At 41.2% G+C, this 19790-nt stretch overlaps 1 protein-coding gene across 1 annotated transcript in view; it reads left to right on the top strand.

Moving 5' to 3' along the window:
• Positions 1-19790, top strand: part of ntrk3b (neurotrophic tyrosine kinase, receptor, type 3b) — a 221978-nt gene that overhangs the window by 26660 nt on the left and 175528 nt on the right. Inside the window, 2 exon segments of the mRNA XM_063880534.1 lie at positions 14177-14251; positions 18817-18888. Coding sequence (XP_063736604.1) covers positions 14177-14251; positions 18817-18888 — 147 coding nt within the window.

The following is a 19790-nucleotide window of genomic DNA, read 5'->3' as shown; positions in this document are numbered from 1 at the left end:
AGGTGCCAGTTCTCCTCCTACTCCCACTGCCGAGGTGCCCTAACCTCTATCTGCTCCCTTGGCGTCGGGTACCTGGCTGCCTCTCTGCGCTGCCACCTCTCCTCTGCATGTGGTTGCATGTGCATGTATTTCCTCTGTGTGTTTAATGTGTGTCAACACAACAGAGTAGAGAAAGCAATTTCCCTGTAAGGGATTAATAAAGTATGTCTTCTTCTTCTTCTTCGTCCAATATTTCTCATAAACAATAATAATAAATATGGTATTTGTCCAACAAGAGGCCTAAACTGTCTCCATAACTCAAAACTTACCTTCGTTTTTTGGACATCTTTCAACTCTTACCTTAATGATAACACATTTAACACCAGTATTCCCTTAGGCAATCAGATATAACTTAAACAAATGTGAACTAAAAGTTTAAGTCAATCAATAAAGGCTTAGATCAGAGACTGCAGACCCTAATTGGCTCAAATACAACATTTTCTCCTCCATTAAAACAATCCCTTCGCAATGTGCTAGGTATGTTTTTCAATGTAGTATGAGTCACTCACTGTACAGGCATTACTTCGCTTTCAAATGTTCAGTTTCTAACCATTAAAGCCTTTAATTGTGTGATGATTACTGTGTTGACGTAGTGCTAACTTAAAAAGTGTTGTCCATCGATGCTCTGAGCTGTTTGTGTTGACACCATAGGCCGAAAAATCAATGAAGTTGTTGTCTTCTCTGAATATTTAAACGCACATCTTTGAATTTTCGATGACTCACGATCAGCCCAGGCGTTACATCTATCTCAAAATGGCCTGTAATTAAGATTCAGAGGCTCTAATGGACAAATGACTGCTGTGTTGACGCACTCGGCTGATTTCCCGGCACAGATGGAGGTGCCGTGTTGAAAGTGACATCCGTCGGTGCAGATCTGAGCCGCTGCTGAGTAACTCTGGAGCTGGGCTGAATCCGGAGAGGATCATACCCTCATGACACTTGGCAAAATGGCTCACTAATTATAGTCATTTTCATTTTGGGCCGAAAGGCTTGCGCTTAGTCATGTGCGAAGTGTTGATACCTTTCAAGGCACGGCCCGATGCTCCCACGACGTTTAGCCGTGCCAAATCTCTGCTGCGTATTTGGCTGAGCCCGAAAACCCTGACACTCAGAGGCTTAGGGAGGTTTCCCACCCAGGCCCTGGATTGGAAAAAACCTGTGACACAGAACAGTCGGGGGCCAGCCGTAGGAAAAGCATCCTGGCCAGGAATATTAGAGGTGCTAAAACAGTCTGAGCTGATGGCACACTGGCAGGACTTCAGAGCTGCGGCAAGTGAAGTGAAAACTGAAATCATCACTCCGCACCGAGCGGCACAGAGTTCAGATGTAGAGGCAGGATAAAATAACTCACTCCCAAGAGTTTCTGATATGAATAATTAAGAATCAGGGCATCGTGGTTCGGTATGTTCACACAATGGAGTCAAGATACTGATGTAAAGTTGATGCATGCACACACACTGTCAAATTTTAACATTATGAAAAGAGAACAGCAGTGAAATAGAGCTTTTCAACATGCAATCTTACATAAATCCTGCAGTTCAGGGCCTTTTAAACAGCAATAGCCCCTCCCCACTACCTGTAACAATAGGAGAAACAATGGTCACATCAAGAATGACAGAAAGAATGTATAGATATCAAATATCATTAAAAAAACAACACACGTGCATGTGATTGCAACCCCATGTCCTGTTACTTGTAGTGAGACAGTGAGCCTTTAGCATGGCTATAACAATACAAATGTGCATGTTACAAATATATAAACCAAACCTCTTACACTAATACAGACCCACAAACAATTCTGAGGACACAAAACATATAGGTGGAGAGGCACAGAGTAAACGCACAAGTCTCAAGTCATTCTTTTGGCGAGTGGAGTGACTTCTTCCCCCCAAGATGCTTCTCGCTTAGCTGCAGAAACCAGTGTCTGTAAAGGGGAAATGTGTTAGTGTCTTTAGCTAACATCAGCCCCTAGGCAATAACCAATCAGAACCAGTCCCAGCACAAAATACAAATATGAGCCTGAACATGAACAGATTAGGTCTGCTTTAAAATTCCAACAGAATAAATATGAACCCAAGCTAAACATAGAGTAAGACAGGTATAAAATACAAGATTGAAATGTTGATTGCAGTGTAAGATATGAGCATTAGAGCATCGTTACGTCAAACCCTTCAGCCCGGTGGTCCAAGTCAAAGTCACAATGACATTTTCACACCATAGTTTTGTTAATATGGACTGGAGAGCGCCCAAATCATGTCCACGTCCTCTGAGACCGACTCTTAGTAGAAGCAACTGTTTGGCAGATCGGTCCATACTTCCAGCCAATCCCTCCCCTAGAGAACCGGTCCCTGGGAAACCTCTGATAACTAAAGCGATCAATTGAAATTTCATTCCTGCTATTTTTTCATTTCGCTTTGTACCGAACTGTACTCTCTCTCTCTCTCTCTCTCTCTCTCTCTCTCTCTCTCTCTCTCTCTCTCTCTCTCTCTACCCTACCTCCGTTTATCTGTCCCCATGGATTTTCAGATGCTCAGGCCTCACTGCTGAATCCATCGTTTCTTTGCAGGGGAATCATTTTTAATGTAGCTGTAATTTGGTCAATTTTGCCTGTCACTTTAATATCGATATCATGCTCTCCAGTTCACAGTCTCTGCTGTTAATGGAATTGAGACAAATCGTCACAATTTGCCCAGTTCTCATATGTTTCCACCAAAAGTGTGGTCGGAGAAGAGCAGTTTGTCTCCATGATGCTTCGATCTGCCAGAAGGAACACTGAGTCAAATGCTAATGTATTTACCAGAGGAGGACATGGGTGTAGCGCTAGTGTTTAACCCTGGGAGGAAATACAAAATAAGAGAGACGTTAAAGATTCCTATCCCCACTTTCAACTCTGTATTGTTTAGCCTACACATCCCGTAAAGTGTATTAGTTTTTTCTCAACAACCCAGTTTTCACGGCATTTGTGAAATCAGAAATCCTTTATTCGTCCTACGATGGGGAAAGATACAGCTCAGATATAAGGTAAAAGGAGAATGAGTATACTTGTGTTTTAAATTAAAAAGGTAAGCAGACGTTAATACAAATTATAACCAAATACGCAAATAGTCACAGTCAGTTGATCCGTGCACAAACAAAGTCAGGATTCTTGAAGGAGTCAGAAGTCTGGAAGAACATCGGACTGCTGGAAAAAAAGTTTGAATTCTGAAAAAAATCACCTTCTGGAAAAAGTCAGATAACAAAAATAATTAAATTAAATATAAATTAAATAAAAAATCTGAATTACGAAAAAACATCCAAACTGAAAAAAACAAGAAGTCAGAATAAAAGTCAGAAATCTGGAAGAAAATCTGATTTCTCAGAAAATGATCTTAGATTAGAAAATGATGAAAACTGGAACAAATGCTAAATTCAAAAAATAATAATAAATCAGAACTCTGGAAATAAAACCTGAAAGTCAGATTTATTGTTTCTAAGCATTTTGAGATTAAAGTCAGAATTGTTTTCCGTAATATTTAACCACAATTATCCTAGTTTTTCATCCTATTTCTTAACCTTAATTGTATTATGGCTGTTTTGTTGCCAACAGTCAGATTAAGAGTCCCTTTTCTCCCCTAATTGAATCTTTAAACTGCGAACACTTCTAAAGTCAACACGAAGACACATTAAAACTTTTGATTGTGTTATTCTATCAGTAGATGGACAGGACTTCATTCACCTACTGCTGTCAGACTTTGTGTTTGTTTCAACGCCACCGAGGCTCTCTGGAAAAATAAAGGTGGGAAACAGTACGGTACACACACCCCAGTTGGTTTTGTATATTAACACAGCTATCAGACTCTGACCAACAGATGGAAGGCGGATAACATTTCGCAGCCTCATACATTAAGTAGGAAGCCTGTACATCTGCCTGCCAGTGCGTGTGATTGCATTTGCATAGAGGTAAGAGGCGTGGGTTTGTCTCAGGGAGAAACCCAAATGCTTGATTTCTATTTACAAGCTTTGAATGACAAATGCCCCTTATGATTGCTTCAGATGGTGGGGGGTGGGGGGTGGGGGGGGGGTTACAATGCAGCTTGCAAACCCCTTTATGAGGCAAGCAGAAGAAAAAAACCAAACAAACAACAACAGGTTATCTGATTGATGTGAGGCGTGCGCTTTAATCTAGCCGAGTGCTACTTCACCAGCGCATCCCCACTCTGAAGTGTTTGGGATGCCGCAACGAAAACAGAGAGGGAGGCAGCATGTAGATCAATATCCCCAGAAACACCAGAGACATTCTATTTTATTAAACATTTTCCCATTAAGGCGCTGGTGCGAGCGTTGTAGATCATCCCAACAAAGTCGTAAATCACAGACAGACGGGGGTATTGGAAACAATGGGCAGAATCAAAGCGGATTACCGAGAAACAGAGGAAGATATTCGGTGTTTGTGCTCCTGGGAGCCTCATGGATCTTGTTTTTCACAGTGTATTGCTTTATGTTACATCTGAGGGATTGGGTTATCGTCAAATTCATATCATGTTTATCCAACTACAACATATATCTTCATGTTACCTGCATGGTTCACTCGCAAATTACCCATTTCTGATCGTATTCAAGCCAAACTGAAGTCACAATCTCCTATGAAACCCCTTCCTGAAGTCCTCCTCAAACAGCACTGATCAATTAGTTAAAACAACATTAAATTAACAGACTATGTGTCATGTGAAAGTGGATGGATGTCCGCCTTGATGGGACCATTTGCATCCTCCATCTTGACTTTGGGTTTGATCTCTACTTGACTCGTGAAGTTTTGTGTCATGCAATTTTGTTATGATGCTCTCCCGCTGTTTGCTAAACGAGCAGTGGTTGGAGTAAAGTTCATAAAGTGCCCTGCTGAAGTAAAACATACAGAAGCTCATAAATTATCAGACGATTTAAAGCTTCTCTGATCATTTATTTAAACTACAAAGTGGATTAAACAATTAGAGACACACCAAATCGTGCCAGGTGGGGAGAGGGAGACTCCACTTTATCAGAATCCACAGACACGTATTATTACCATCGGTCTTGCAGCTTTACAAACCGTTCAAGCGTCTTTTAGCTCATTGTTTTGGCTTAAAAACAATGCGTTTAAAGTCCTACTTTTGCTTGAAAATCTTCCATTTCTCTTAACTCGTAACTTTGCTTATCGTGCATTATCTCTTCAGGGACTTGGAGGAGTGGGACAAAGCAAGGATTGGCTTCCTCCTCTTTAAAATGCTGCTTTCCTGCTGCTCTGGTGTTTATTTGTATCACTAATACACTTCCATACATCTATATAGCCGTTTCCAAAGAGCACAATCATTCCTCACTTACTTATAATGGGGTAATTGCCTTCAAACTATCGAGCATTATACTTTTTAATGAATATGATAGCCAGAATAATGTTCATTAAGGGTAACAGTAATACAATACAATTGGAAAATGTATGAGATTTATTTTTGTTATTGCATAATTCGCCTCTAACTTTGTTTAAAGTGCAAGTTCTCTTTACTTCCAGTGCAGTTCCTCAGTTGGTGTTAACACAGAAATAGTCTAAATTAGGAAATGAAAGCAAAAAGAATCCATGTTTTTCCTGGAAAGTCCTCCTATATTTCTAATAAGTTGACAATAGTTCTTCTTTAATTCATCAAACTCACATTTTCTGTCTTTTTGAGCAAATGTATCACACTCCTTAGTGTTTGGAGCATTGAGGGAGAACTGATATCCTCGACTTTGTGTTGTTTTCACCTATAAAGATATGAAAACCTCTTCGTTTTCTGGTGCTCATAAACTCACAGGGCTCAGAGCAGGACGGCAGGTAGGGCTCAGTGCGGGGCCCGGGGCCGCTCTGACACAACAGATGGCCGTTGCTGGGATGGAGTCTGTTCCTGTTTGGTTGCAGGGTGTTCTCCTGAAGCGCCGAAGCACCCCGTCACCCAGTTCAGATTGTATTTTGTTGGAGGCCAGTTTCTAAAGCAGATGGGAGGTTGATTTCATAGTCTTGTATCTTGGAGAGCGAGCTGGTAGATCTGCCGGTACAGTTTGTTCTGAGAGTGCTTCCTTTGTGCTTACCAACCATTAATCAGTTGCTGTCGAGATGAATTCATTTAGAGAGGAAACTGAATTCATGAAACGCTGATCAGGGACAAATCAGAGGCAGAAAAAAGCAAGACTTTCATCCTACTGGTCTTAACCAGAACCAGAATGGAAATGTGTCTGTTTTCTGAAATCTCCTTTGTTTGTATTTAAAGAGGACGAATTCTGCTCATTTTCAGTTTATATTCATATGTAGTGTCTCTCCTGGGACATGTCTCCATGCTGTAATGTTCAGAATGCTCTTTATTTTTCTCATACTGCCTGTGCTGCAGCACCTCTTTTCACCCTCTGTCTGAAACCAGAGCCCAGTCTGCTCTGAGGGTCTTTTTCTGTTGTTCCCTTTAGTGTTTACTTCCTGTCTGTCTTCTTCTGCTGTTCCCTTTAGTGTTTACTTCCTGTCTGTCTTCTTCTGCTGTTCCCTTTAGTTGTTACTTCCTGCCTGTCTCCTTTTGTTGTTCCCTTTAGTGTTTACTTCCTGCCTGTCTCCTTTTGTTGTTCCCTTTAGTGTTTACTTCCTGCCTGTCTCCTTTTGTTGTTCCCTTTAGTGTTTACTTCCTGCCTGTCTCCTTTTGTTGTTCCCTTTAGTGTTTACTTCCTGTCTGTCTTCTTCTGCTGTTCCCTTTAGTGTTTACTTCCTGTCTGTCTTCTTCTGCTGTTCCCTTTAGTGTTTACTTCCTGTCTGTCTCCTTTTGTTGTTCCATTTATTGTTTACTTCCTGTCTGAATTCTTCTACTCTTCCCCTCAGTGTTGACTTCCTTTCTGTCTTCTTCTTCTGTATCATTTCAGAATTGACAAGTCTCTTACAGTCCATGCAAAAACAACAGTTGTTTCTAAGAAAGAAACCAAATGTTATTCTCCCTTTGGTTTGGTATTCATCAGGACAAAGCCTCATCTGTCTAACTCATTGTAAGACATGAGAGTGTTTCTACTTGAAATGTGAAATGTGAGCATCTCCATTGCTTTTAGAAATATGTTGATTTTTATTTTCCCTAAGATTGTATTCGTGCATCCACCGAGGACGTGGGAATAAAGGCGCCGGGATTGAATGGCCCTGTATCACCATAGCATCTTTGTTATTCATATCCAGCTTTTCACAGCAGCCTAATCCACATGCATATTCAACGTGCCGCGGACAATCAGAGGTTCAGAGCCGACAACATGCTCGGGTCCGCGGGGAGGTTGTTCCCTGCTTCCTCTCCGCTGTTTGTTGACAGCAGCTCCGTGGGAAAATAGGGATAGTGCTAAATTTTATCACAGAGCATGAAGCGCCGCTGCAAATGAAAACATTGTGTGCTCACATAAATTATATAAATGTATTTTTGTATCACAATATTGCATCAGTTTCTCACACGGGTATACAATGCTGTGGAAATTATGTTGCCAGAGCGTCACATTGCCTGGAGTGTTTCATCACTCTGATGCCATATTCCTCTTAAAAGGCTGTCATTGAGGTCAGTCAGGGCATCGAGTCAGCCTCAACATATGGAAAGCTTCAGTGCTCATGAGCTCTCCTGATACGTTATAAGAGAGTTCCAATGTACCATTAATATTTGTGACTCTGGACATATGTTGGTTTACGCTTGCCTTAACATGCTATCTTTTATACATCCAAACGAACGTATCACTAACACTTCGATTGACAAAACAGATTTGAGAACCAATATTCGAGGAGAAATACGATTTTGGCCATTTAATTTGTGATTTTGGATAAAAAACTTGATTGAAATGATTCTAAACATGCAATATTTTCGATACAAACAGGGTACCCAAGTTCTGTACATAAGTACAATTATGAGGTACTTGTATTGTACTAGTATTTCCATTTTATGCTACTCTGTACTTCTACTCCACTACAGTTCAGAGGTAAATGGTGTACTTCTACTCCACTACATGTATGTAATACCTTTAGTTGCTAGGCAGATTAGGATGAATGATGGTAAATATAATCTCCCTTAAATCAGACTTTAGTTCACCTGCAGTAAATCCAGCAGCTACCCTGCAGTATACAAAGCCATTCAAACTAGCTGCACCTTTACCAGCTCTGAGAACACTTTAATGATCAATCATTATAAAACATATCAGAGATATTATTCTGAAATGGACCAATCAGACAATGACTACTTTTACTGTCGCTACTTTAAGTACATTTAGAGGAGAGTACTTTCTACTTTCACTGGAGGAACATTTAGAATACTTTTACTGTGACAGAGTATTCCTACACTCTGGTACTTCTACTTTACTCAAGTACAAGATCTGAGTACTTCTACTTTACTCAAGAACAAGATCTGAGTACTTCTACTTTACTCAAGAACAAGATCTGAGTACTTCTACTTTACTTAAGTACAAGATCTGAGTACTTCTACTTTACTTAAGTACAAGATCTGAGTACTTCTACTTTACTTAAGTACAAGATCTGAGTACTTCTACTTTACTCAAGTACAAGATCTGAGTACTTCTACTTTACTCAAGTACAAGATCTGAGTACTTCTACTTTACTCAAGTACAAGATCTGAGTACTTCTACTTTACTCAAGAACAAGATCTGAGTACTTCTACTTTACTTAAGTACAAGATCTGAGTACTTCTACTTTACTCAAGTACAAGACCTGAGTACTTCTACTTTACTCAAGTACAAGATCTGAGTACTTCTACTTTACTCAAGTACAAGACCTGAGTACTTCTACTTTACTCAAGAACAAGATCTGAGTACTTCTACTTTACTCAAGTACAAGACCTGAGTACTTCTACTTTACTCAAGTACAAGACCTGAGTACTTCTACTTTACTCAAGTACAATATCTGAGTACTTCTACTTTACTCAAGTACAAGACCTGAGTACTTCTACTTTACTCAAGAACAAGAGCTGAGTACTTCTATATTACTCAAGAACAAGACCTGAGTACTTCTACTTTTACTCGAGTACAACATCTGAGTACTTCTACTTTACTCAAGTACAAGATCTGAGTACTTCTGCTTTACCCAAGTACAAGACCTGAGTACTTCTACTTTACTCAAGAACAAGATCTGAGTACTTCTACTTTACTCAAGTACAAGATCTGAGTACTTCTACTTTACTCAAGTACAAGATCTGAGTACTTCTACTTTACTCAAGTACAAGACCTGAGTACTTCTACTTTACTCAAGTACAAGATCTGAGTACTTCTACTTTACTCAAGTACAAGATCTGAGTACTTCTACTTTACTCAAGTACAAGATCTGAGTACTTCTACTTTACTCAAGAACAATATCTGAGTACTTCTACTTTACTCAAGTACAAGACCTGAGTACTTCTACTTTACTCAAGTAGAAGATCTGAGTACTTCTCCCACCTCTGTGTACAAATACACATATCATTTGCATTTGCCTGAAAGGTGACACAAAAGGCCTTTAAAGTTGATACTGCTCCCCCTGGTGTGTACTTATCCAATCGATAACAAACCAGGTTGATTACTTTCACCTCTCTCTCCCTTTTGACTCGCCCCAAAAACTGCAAAACTCCCTTTTATTGAAACTTCTATAGAAACTCTTCAAATGCTAAATATCTCCCCTCTTTCATCCCAACATCAAGATGTGTCAATGTGGGGCAGGAAGTCGCTGACTCTGTGCTGAGGAGCTGGAAATAAGCTGTCTGGATATTTAATGATTGAGGATTGTTATTGCATTAGAGACTAAGTCAATTAAAGAATACGTGTTTTATTTATTTAGCCAACTTTTTGACCTTTTTTCTAATCGTTTCTATAATTCAAAGTACAGTTTGTTCAGTGTTGTTCTTTTTCCGGTCACTCATGTCTGCAGTTCTAATTGGATGGTTGCACCTGGATTCTGCCTTTTGGTTGCCATATAGTGGCATGGTATTTTTTCCATGATAAAGGCTCTTTATTTTAAGTGCTGATCCATTAAGTCAGCACATGTTGCTTTAGTGCTTTTTCATATTTATTTTTTTCTGCGGACTTTATCTGAACCCTGATCAGCTGATGAGCATTACATGACCTGTGAGAGAGAGAGAGAGAGAGAGAGAGAGAGAGAGAGAGAGAGAGAGAGAGAGAGAGAGAGAGAGAGAGAGAGAGAGAGAGAGAGAGAGAGAGAGAGAGAGAGAGAGACTGTGAGGACTACTGACTGTCTCGCTGTTGTTGCGTATCAGTAAGTCAGTTGTGATTGGTCAACCAGTTAGAGATGTCCCGCCCCTTAGCGCTAGCCACTATAAACTATTTAGAGGCCTTGTCCACACGGACCCGGTAGTTTCTGACACCGGAGTTTTGTTCAAATTAATTCTCCGTTCACACGAGTGGTTTAAAAGAATGATGTAATATACATGTAGTACACATACCAAAGCAATAGGTGGTGATGTATGTTGAAATGGTAAGGCAATTTCAACCAATCACAGTGTAGTTAATAAGCGTGGAAATGCAGTAGCAACAATGGCAGCAACAATGGCAGCAACAATGGCAGCAACACCACACAATTTCGTGTGGACAGACACTGAGGTGGAGCTGCTCCTCAACGTAACCATTGAATGTAAAGTCACGAAAATGTCTGAAAGTGTCGACTGGGAAACCTGGGAGCCACTGGGCATGACATCCTAATATAGCCGACAGCATACCAATAAATAGCATCAACTCTCTCACCTCTGCCATTTGTATCACTCTGTTGTGCTCGTGACAACTCTGCCGTGAACGATGGAAATAATCGCGGTTGTCATGTCCACACGCAACTGCTGAAACCCCGGTTAGCTAAAAATCCGCCTGTTGACCCCGGGTACAAAGAATCACGGTTGCAGTGTTCCAAAAACACGGCTGCGTGTGGACGGACCATTCAACCGTGATGATTAGTTCACGGTTGCACAAACTACCGGTTCTGTGTGGACAAGGCCAGAGTCTATTCTCCAGAGTTTGATATCTTATCGGGGTGTCACATTTCAACCAACAAGCAACTTCATTTCTGGAAATGTGTTTGGTTCAGTTATGACAAGTCAAGCAAGGTCTGAAATGAAGGTTTTTCCTCGTTCAGCAAGTGTTCAACAAGATTTCAAAAGTGACAAACACTTAGTGGTACCAGTCAGTGGAAAGATGGAATAAATCATGTAACCATAATCCCTAGAAATAGCTTTTTGAAATAGTTCATTTAATGTCAGAAAAACCTATCCGTCATGGTGGCAGGCTTCCTGATATTTTCCACACTTCACAGCCCACATTTACTCTGTGTTTGGCAGGTGGCAGGTGCTAATTACATTCCCTTTATGCAAGCAAATGTGGATCAGAGCGGCGGTAAACTAGCCTGAAAGCAGAGCGGCGGGGGGAGCTGAATCTGTTTTTAAAAATAAAGCAAACAAATCCAATATAAAAACAGCCTCCGTCACCTGTTCACCTGCACACAACTGACTCAGTTTGCACTTAGGAGGTCCCAAACCATTTGGCAAACGCAAGCTCAATTTCCTGTGCCTCAGCTCGCAGCTCCATCTGAACGGCTGGTACTCTGGATATTGCCATCATTTCAAGACTCATTTACCTGAAAAACATCCTGAAACAGCATCACTCATGTTCCCTTACTGCTAACTGCTCCCACCTGCCAGCCTTAAAAAAAAAATTGGCACCTCCAGTAGCCAACAACAAAGTCATGCACGGCGGGGTTTCAGCGGCTCTGGTTACATTTGGCAGACCTGTGTCCCGCTCCCCCGACAACAACAGGTGACGCACCCTGCAGCGCGGAGCTCAAACGGACAGAATGTCCCTGAAGCTGCCTCCTCATCGCTGTACACCAGATGCACTAGAGCCAAAAGATACGCTACAGGAGCGACTTTGCCAAAACCAATTTCACAAATGTTATTTTCCTGCTGTTGTCGTAAAATACAAACTGCTATCTGATCGCAGAACTCAAACCGAGCGATGGAGTGTAAGCGCAACGCAAATGTGAGGCTCAGGCTGCAGGAGCGCTTGGGTTTCCATGGGCACAGGTTGGGAGGGTTACTTTTACAGGGAGGTTATTAGTATCCTTATCTGAGTATCAAAAATATCAATAAATAATCAGTTTAGAAGAAGATAGTGGGACATTTTTTAAAGAAAAAAAGTCAGAATTTTTGGGAAAAAATCTGAATCTTTTGAAAATGTTGATAATTTTGAAAAAATAATCAGAGGTTCTGAGATATATCAATAATTTATATTTATACAAATCCTAATAATGTTATTAATTTCTCTGACTGTTGGATAACTTCACTATCAAATTAATTGTTGAATGTTTCACTTTATTAGAGATCAGGATACAAAGTAAGATCCGTCTTCTACAGTTACGTAAAAACACATCATCACATTACTGTGACGTCCATAAATGTGGGGATTACAGCAGGATTGCAATCCATTTGAACCATAAACATGTTCATCATTATGGCTTCTAGTTTTAAAAAAGGCTTTCACTGTGTGCATTATTTACCATGTACTGTGTGTGCTAAACTAAAACGGAGCCTTTTCTGTCAGCTCAGATTTCATCCCTGCTTATTTAAACTGTATGTGCTCAAGTGTTTCATAGTTGGTGTATTTAGGCTGAATGAGCTTCATGAAAGGCAACTTTTCCTATCAATATAATCCTTAATATCTTGGTTTGTTCTTTTCTAAAGTCACATTGTTCACCTGTAATGAAACACATGAGCTAACACACACTGTTTTATGAACGTTCAGGTTCTGAATTAAATCCAGAAGAAATGAACCACAGAAAGTGAAAACCATAAAGCACATTCAGGCAGTAGGCGTATAGATTCACACTCATTCACAAGTATTGTCTGCAGAACAGCCCAGCTTACAGAGAAGATCCACTCAGAATTATGAAAAAGTGAGAATTTTAGAAGAAATAGTTTGAAAAAGTCAAGATTTCGAGAAAAAAACCTGAATTTTGGGAATAAAGGAAATTGAGAATTTTGAAGAAATAGTCAGAATTTGATAAAATGAGTCAACAATTTAAGAAAAAAGTGCAAAATTGAGGAAAAGTTAGGTTTTTTTCGGGGGTGGGGGAGTGAGGTTTTTGTAAAAGTAGTCGGAAATTTGAAAAGTTTAATTTCAGTAAAAAAACCTGAAATTTGAAAAAGTCAAAATATGGAAAAAATTCAGAATTTTGAGAAAAAGTACAAACTTTGAAAATCTAAAGGAAATAAACTTTGGAGACAAAAAGTGCAAAAGAACATGATTAGGGCCACCTGAAAAACAGATCTCATAAAGCAGACTCAGGCAGTAGGCGTATAGATCCAACCGTCCAGTATTAGCCTACAGAACAGAGCAGCTGACAGAGGAGAGCCACATCTGATCCTCTGAACACCAGATGATCTGTTTTAGTTTTTCCTGTGACACCTGCTAATAATCCACAGTTAGTAGAATTGAGGAGTAATCTGATTTTGTTTTAATGTAACTGTACCTTTGCTTTTGGTTTCCTGATTACGTAATCCTGCTATCTGCTCCTCCCTGACCCTGTATGCATGTATTTGCATTTGCTGCCATTCAAACCACATCTGTATGTATAACACTGACTGCTGCGCTCATGGTATTAATTTGAAACGTGACATTTAGGATGAAATCCCTCCAGCGTTATATTTCCAAAACAAAGCAATCTACTCACTGCTACATCTCCGCATTTCCCCGGCTTAATTGAAACTGTGTGTGTTGCCTATTCCATTTCCAAAATACAACAAACAAATCAGTTACAAAATGTTCATTGTCCTGGAGCTAATTTGAAGGCGCCAGCTTCCCCCCTTCTGGTCTTTTTATCCCCGGCACATAGAAAGAAGTTTTCTCTGGGAGTCTGGTGATAGTGTTGGAGAAAGTATCTGCAGTATTTATTTGGTCCCCCTCACATAGATTAAGCTTCACAAGCCGCCTCATGGCAATTAAATCTATCAGAGGGCGGCAGAGAGCGCTCTGTCAGAACTGCTTCAATAATTGCAATTTAAATGAATGTGGATTCAGAGGCGTTGGAACACACGGCTGCTGGGACCGACTTTCTCCCGCCTTAATTCCTTGGTTTGTTTTCCTTCCTCTCATTGCTGTTCCTCTCTGTTTGCAGACACATAGAGAACTGGACGGGCCTGCAGACTCTGAGAGATGTCGATATGGAGCTGTACACCGGCCTGCAGAGACTGTGAGTGTGGGCGCTGTTATCTGGGGGGGGATTTGGGGACACCTATGATTGAGACACTTCACTGTACCGCTGTTAAATCCCTGTTTTGCATCTGGTTTCCTGCCTGTTCACCAGGGTTGGGAGCATTAGCTTAAACATCAGTTCCTTTAAATTAAATTCAACCTAATCCAAGTATCACATTATAAACGTAATGTACTTATCAATTTACGTTACTTTTGGATTGCCTAAATATCAAATTGAATGCGAAACAATACAAGAGAAAGGAATGATCAATAAGCATTCAGATTAAAAGCAAACACTGTGAAAGATGTTCACTACGTACGGTGGCCTACAGGTGCAAACGCGTTCAAAAGGTCCCAAAATATGCAAATATAGAATCATTTTCACCAACATTCACAGCGTTTTCTAAAAGCGCTGCTGACTCAGAGAACTCGTTGACGTACGGGGAAAACAAAGTTGGCAAACTGTCACTGTGACTAGAAACCTACCTAAAAATTGAAGTTATATTGTCTTATTTTAACGGAGTGATCGCACTCTTCCTTCCAATGTTTTTGCAGATCTGCTGTAAGCTAGCTAGCTAACGTAGCTAACCAAGTCCTTTTAAATATACTGCCAAAAAACAAAAAGGGACTTTTGCATCATTTTTGAAACTACAACACGTGTTTGTACCTGACAGCCGCCAAATGAAAGCAGCCTTAATGAAAACCCCAAAACGTAATTCAGTAATTATTCTAAACCCTCGTCCTGCCTGCTCGAAGGGTGTACTCCTGGCAGTGATTCAGCACTGAGCACACGTGGGCTGCAGCGGTTTAATGTCCGATACTTCTCCCGATGTGACACGATCCGTGCTAATTCTCAGACGAGATGACAAGGTGTTAGTCAGGGTGTGTAGAGAGGGGAGGAAGAAGGAGCAAAGGGTGTGTTCCTGATCCTTACGCAAGCTGATGTTCAAACAGGCTTTTAATTTTCAACATCCCATCCGCTTGCTCAGCCACTGATCAAATAATGCTAAAAAGCAGAAGGGGAAATTGAATTAGGGGTCCCTCTGCGCTGTGATTTCTTTTATTCTCATCTTTTTGTAGCAATGCTACGCTCCTTCCCTGCTACCATACACTACATCCTTTACATTCCTCTCACTCCTCCCTCCGTCGCCCTCCTCCTGACCTCTTTCTCCTCCTAATTCCTCTGTCTCTTTGCCGAGAACCGCATTCTCCTTTGCCCTCCAAAGTCGGAGCTGGCCTCTCCTCTGATCCCCTTGATCCCTCATCAGGGAGGCCAAGTGCAATATCTCCAACCACTGAATTAGCATTTTTCTCATTACCGCCTTCTCTCTCCTGCTGCATCGTCTGGGGAGGAAGGCCCCTCCCCTGGAGGCCGTTGCCTTGCGGGGCTGTGGGCAGCGCTGAGGGACGAGTGGGAACAAGTCACTCCAGGACATCACCTCATTTCCCATTTTTACCTCAGTCATTTGTATTTAAATCACATGAAAAGGGATGCGATAAGTCATTCAAATAAACATTGAATTATTCAAACGGTAATATAACGGTACAATACATCCAGAATAAGAAGTCCATTGTTATATTAAAAAGTTGAAGGCCGTGTTTTAATGATCCTTTCCAGCCTTTTAAAGGTCCCCTATTAAGCAAAATGCCATTTCTGCTGTCTTTTATACGTAAACATGTGTCCCCGGTGTGTAAGGAGACTCACAAAGTGTCAGAAAGTACAACACTCTCTCTTTTCCTCCTTACCCACATCTCTAAAAATGGGGGTAAAACGAGTTGATCCAGATTTGCTGCAGATATGACGTCATATCCGAAATGTGGGCTGGCTTTACGTTGAATCCCCTCCGCAGCACCTCTGTGTGTCTGTGCAGGATGTCTGCAGGAGGGACTGAGAGTTGTTGTTTATATAATATAATGTCTCTGTTCTAGAGGTGAACTCTGAGAAGGGTTTCAGAAATAATGCTGGATGTGGTTTGGAACATAATATGGGGTTTAATCACGGCAGCGTTTAGCTGAGTTTCTCTGTTATAAACAGATCGTGACGCTGCAAAGGGGCGCGGCCAGCTTCAGGTCAAAGGGAGGTTGGCCTGCTTCAGCTCCAAGGGGGCGTGGCCAGCTTCAGCTCCAAAGGGGCGTGGCCAGCTTCAGCTCCAAGGGGGCGTGGCCAGCTTCAGCTCCAAAGGGGCGTGGCCAGCTTCAGCTCCAAAGGGGCTTGGCCAGCTTCAGCGCAGCTCAAATTTAAAGCGACAGTCACAGAATCAGCACTTCAGGAACAGGGCTGAGATAGAGGGGGAGGAGGCATGCTACAATGGGGGATCTGTTTGGTATTTGAGCAAAACGCTTCACAGACGAGTTTTGTACAGATGCTGCTTAATATATCTATTTTATTGTTCAAATATAGCATAATAGGAGACCTTAAGAGGACCCCCAGTGGTGCCTCTTGGGGATGTGTATCTTCATGACGAAATCACAAATGCATACATTAATAAAGATCAAAATTCCTACTATCGTCTGACTCCCCAGTGTTGAGATGTAGATGTAGATAACATACTAACTATGTGCTGCTGTAGTGGGTATATTAAGAAGAGCTTATCCAAGGTGTGATTTTTACTGATAGGTTATTAAATGTATATTAAGTCTCATCTCAACCAAGGGCTGGTGATGCCGATGATCGGAAAGTAAAATCTGACCTGATTTTGATTGAGGACACACTCAGTGAAACGTGGCTATAATTTAGAAGCCAATAACCGTATCAGCACGAACAACTCACGTGCAAATCTCTGAATAAATATGCGGTATTTACACCAATATGAAGTGTGAGATTACTGAGCTACAAAACGGATTTAATGGAGACGGGCGGCAGAGTTCTGTTTATTGAGGAGTGTGGAGGGTGTACCAGAGAGGATGCTGTTGCAGTAGTCTAGTCTGGATGAGATGAAGGCATGGAGGAGGAGAGTGGTGGGCGCAGACAGGATGTATTATTGACAATCAATGTGTTGCTAGTGCTCTTTTACTGTCTTGGTTTGGCTTTGGAAACGTATTTAAGACCTCACATTCAATGCAGCGAGCATCAAATCACTGCTAAAGGAGACGATGGTGTTCAATACAATAGTCATTACTGCCCTGAGGATAATAACCAAAGCTCAACAATCATCCTGTAATTTCTGTGCAGTGAAATAATAGTTATTGTTGGTAATATTCTGAGGAACACACTGAAGCTTTCTGGGGACCAAAGGAAGCCTCACCCTCAGAGCCCCACTTTGGAGGCTTTCGGGTGATGTAACGCGCCCAAAGGAAGGTAATTGGCACCAACAGCTGGGTATAATCAGCCCGGTACAGTGTCGATGACTTCTCTTAGAGACATCTGTGATTACACGATTAGAAGTCATTACCATTGTGGCCCAGAACAGAGGTTCCTGAACTGGGTCGCTGGGAATTGCAAGGAGGATTCCAAGGCGTCCCGAACCAAAATGAGGATTAGTTTAATTTCACACTTATTTCCCTCCGTACGAGTTAGCACAATGCGTCAGAGTGCGTGCGCTAATCGGAGGTTTCGCTCGCCTCACAAAGAAGTTCACAGATCTTTCATCATACAGTGGTGCATATTCAATTTTCATTTCAGTGCCAGCTCAGCAGGGTGCAGATCGAGGTTGACATCATTTGAATAGACATGGACTTGTTACAGTGGATAAAATATGTAAATGAGACTTGAAACGCACTTTTTCCATGCATACTAATCTGGGTTTTTTGCAGTTTTATTCAAATGCCAAAACACGGCAGGAGATTTTCATATCTGGATTATTTTTTGATACAGAAACATACATATTTTATTGTATTGTATACATTTCCGTCTTAAATGTAGCGTATTTTTGTTCTACTGTCAGTGGTTTCACTTGCTTTATCATCCTACCATACATTAGTGCATACTAAATTGCAGAGTAGAGATGGACTGGTGTCAGTGGACTGCTGCAGAAGACATAGTAATATGTCAAAGTGTCTTGAAATGAACCTTAAGGCATTCATTTTGTGTTTGAAAACCCACTTTAAAAATTCGGAGGTTTTTGATACCTGGATTATTTTTTGTATATTATTTATTTTTAGATGTTATTGTATTTTATATTATTTCTTAAGATATGTGAAGTAAAAACCATTTTATATCATGCTTCTTTTTTATAATTATGTCATGAGGTTTCACTCGCTCACAAATCTGTATCATACATGGTTCATATTTAATTGGAGAAGACATGGACGTGTTACGGTGCAGGCTTAAAGTTGTAAAATGCACTTTGAAACCATCATTTTGTTCATTAAAAACTGCTTTTTTGTGTTTTCTTCTAATGTCAAAACATTCTTACTCTTGAAAATCACAAACAATGAAACAAAAGGTTAAACAAATGTCCACACAAAAACAAGCGAGGGAAGAAAAAGATGGGGGACACCAAAAGTGGCCTTGATGCATGATGAGCAAAACACTGTGCATGTGTGTGCCCACGCTCAGAAGAAAATAAATGCCTTTGTTCAGTTGCTTTTTTCACAGCTTCATCTGTATTTTTTCCATTTCAGAACTATCATGAATTGCAACCTGAGGACGATCCAGCCGCGAGCGTTCACTCAGAACCCACACCTACGCTACATGTGAGTAAATATTCTATCTCTGACAGCCATGTTTGCCGAGCCTTCAAAAGATTTGTTATGATCTGTAACGCCTGACAGCTTGTAGCATATGGCTGCAGATGAGTTAGTGTTAAGCAGAAGATGATGCAGTTGATAGAGACTGGCTTCGGGGGGAACTGTGGCACTGCCATTACTGTCACAATAGCCTGCACATCTTAAATGAGACATCCATTATTTGCCTCGGATAATTGGATTCCTATCGGCCCCGGTCGGTTGTGCTTGGGTAGAGCATCATGCCAAAGACGCAGTTCCATTTAGACCGCACTTCCCAAATGGACAATTTGTCCAGGAGGCCGGGCATCAGAGAGCTGTGCGGAGAGCAGGGTAATTTCTTTAACAAAGGCTGATGTGTCACCGTATGACAGGCTGTTATTCCTCAATTCTCTTCGAGTAAACACGGTGGGGGACTCAAGTCACACTCCTTTACCTGAACACATTGCCATTTGCAATTTCCAGTTGTCAGTCGAGAGGCAGTTTGGTCTTTTCGCTGCTGCCGATCACTGCTTTTAGACCTGCATCTGTGCACCCTAAAGTGTGTGTGTGTGTGTGTGTGTGTGTGTGTGTGTGTGTGTGTGTGTGTGTGTGTGTGTGTGTGTGTGTGTGTGTGTGTGCGTGCTTGCGTGTGTGTGTGTGTGTGTGTGTGTGCGTGCTTGCGTGTGTGTGTGTGGGTGGGAGTCAAGAAGGTGGATGCTCAAGTTAAGTATTGGACAGATGAGATTACAAGATGATTGTTTGCCGTGGGTGTGTGTGTGTGGGTGTGTGTGTGTGTGTGTGTGTGTGTGTGTGTGTGTGTGTGTGTGTGTGGGTGTGTGTGTGTGTGTGTGTGTGTGTGGGTGTGTGTGTGTGTGTACACTTCTGCAAAG

The sequence above is a fragment of the Eleginops maclovinus genome, chromosome 4 (genome assembly GCF_036324505.1).
Source record: "Eleginops maclovinus isolate JMC-PN-2008 ecotype Puerto Natales chromosome 4, JC_Emac_rtc_rv5, whole genome shotgun sequence".
In the NCBI taxonomy this organism is placed as follows: domain Eukaryota; kingdom Metazoa; phylum Chordata; class Actinopteri; order Perciformes; family Eleginopidae; genus Eleginops; species Eleginops maclovinus.
The sequence above is the reverse complement of the archived record's forward strand: the minus strand, read 5'-3'. Positions and strand labels throughout refer to the sequence as shown.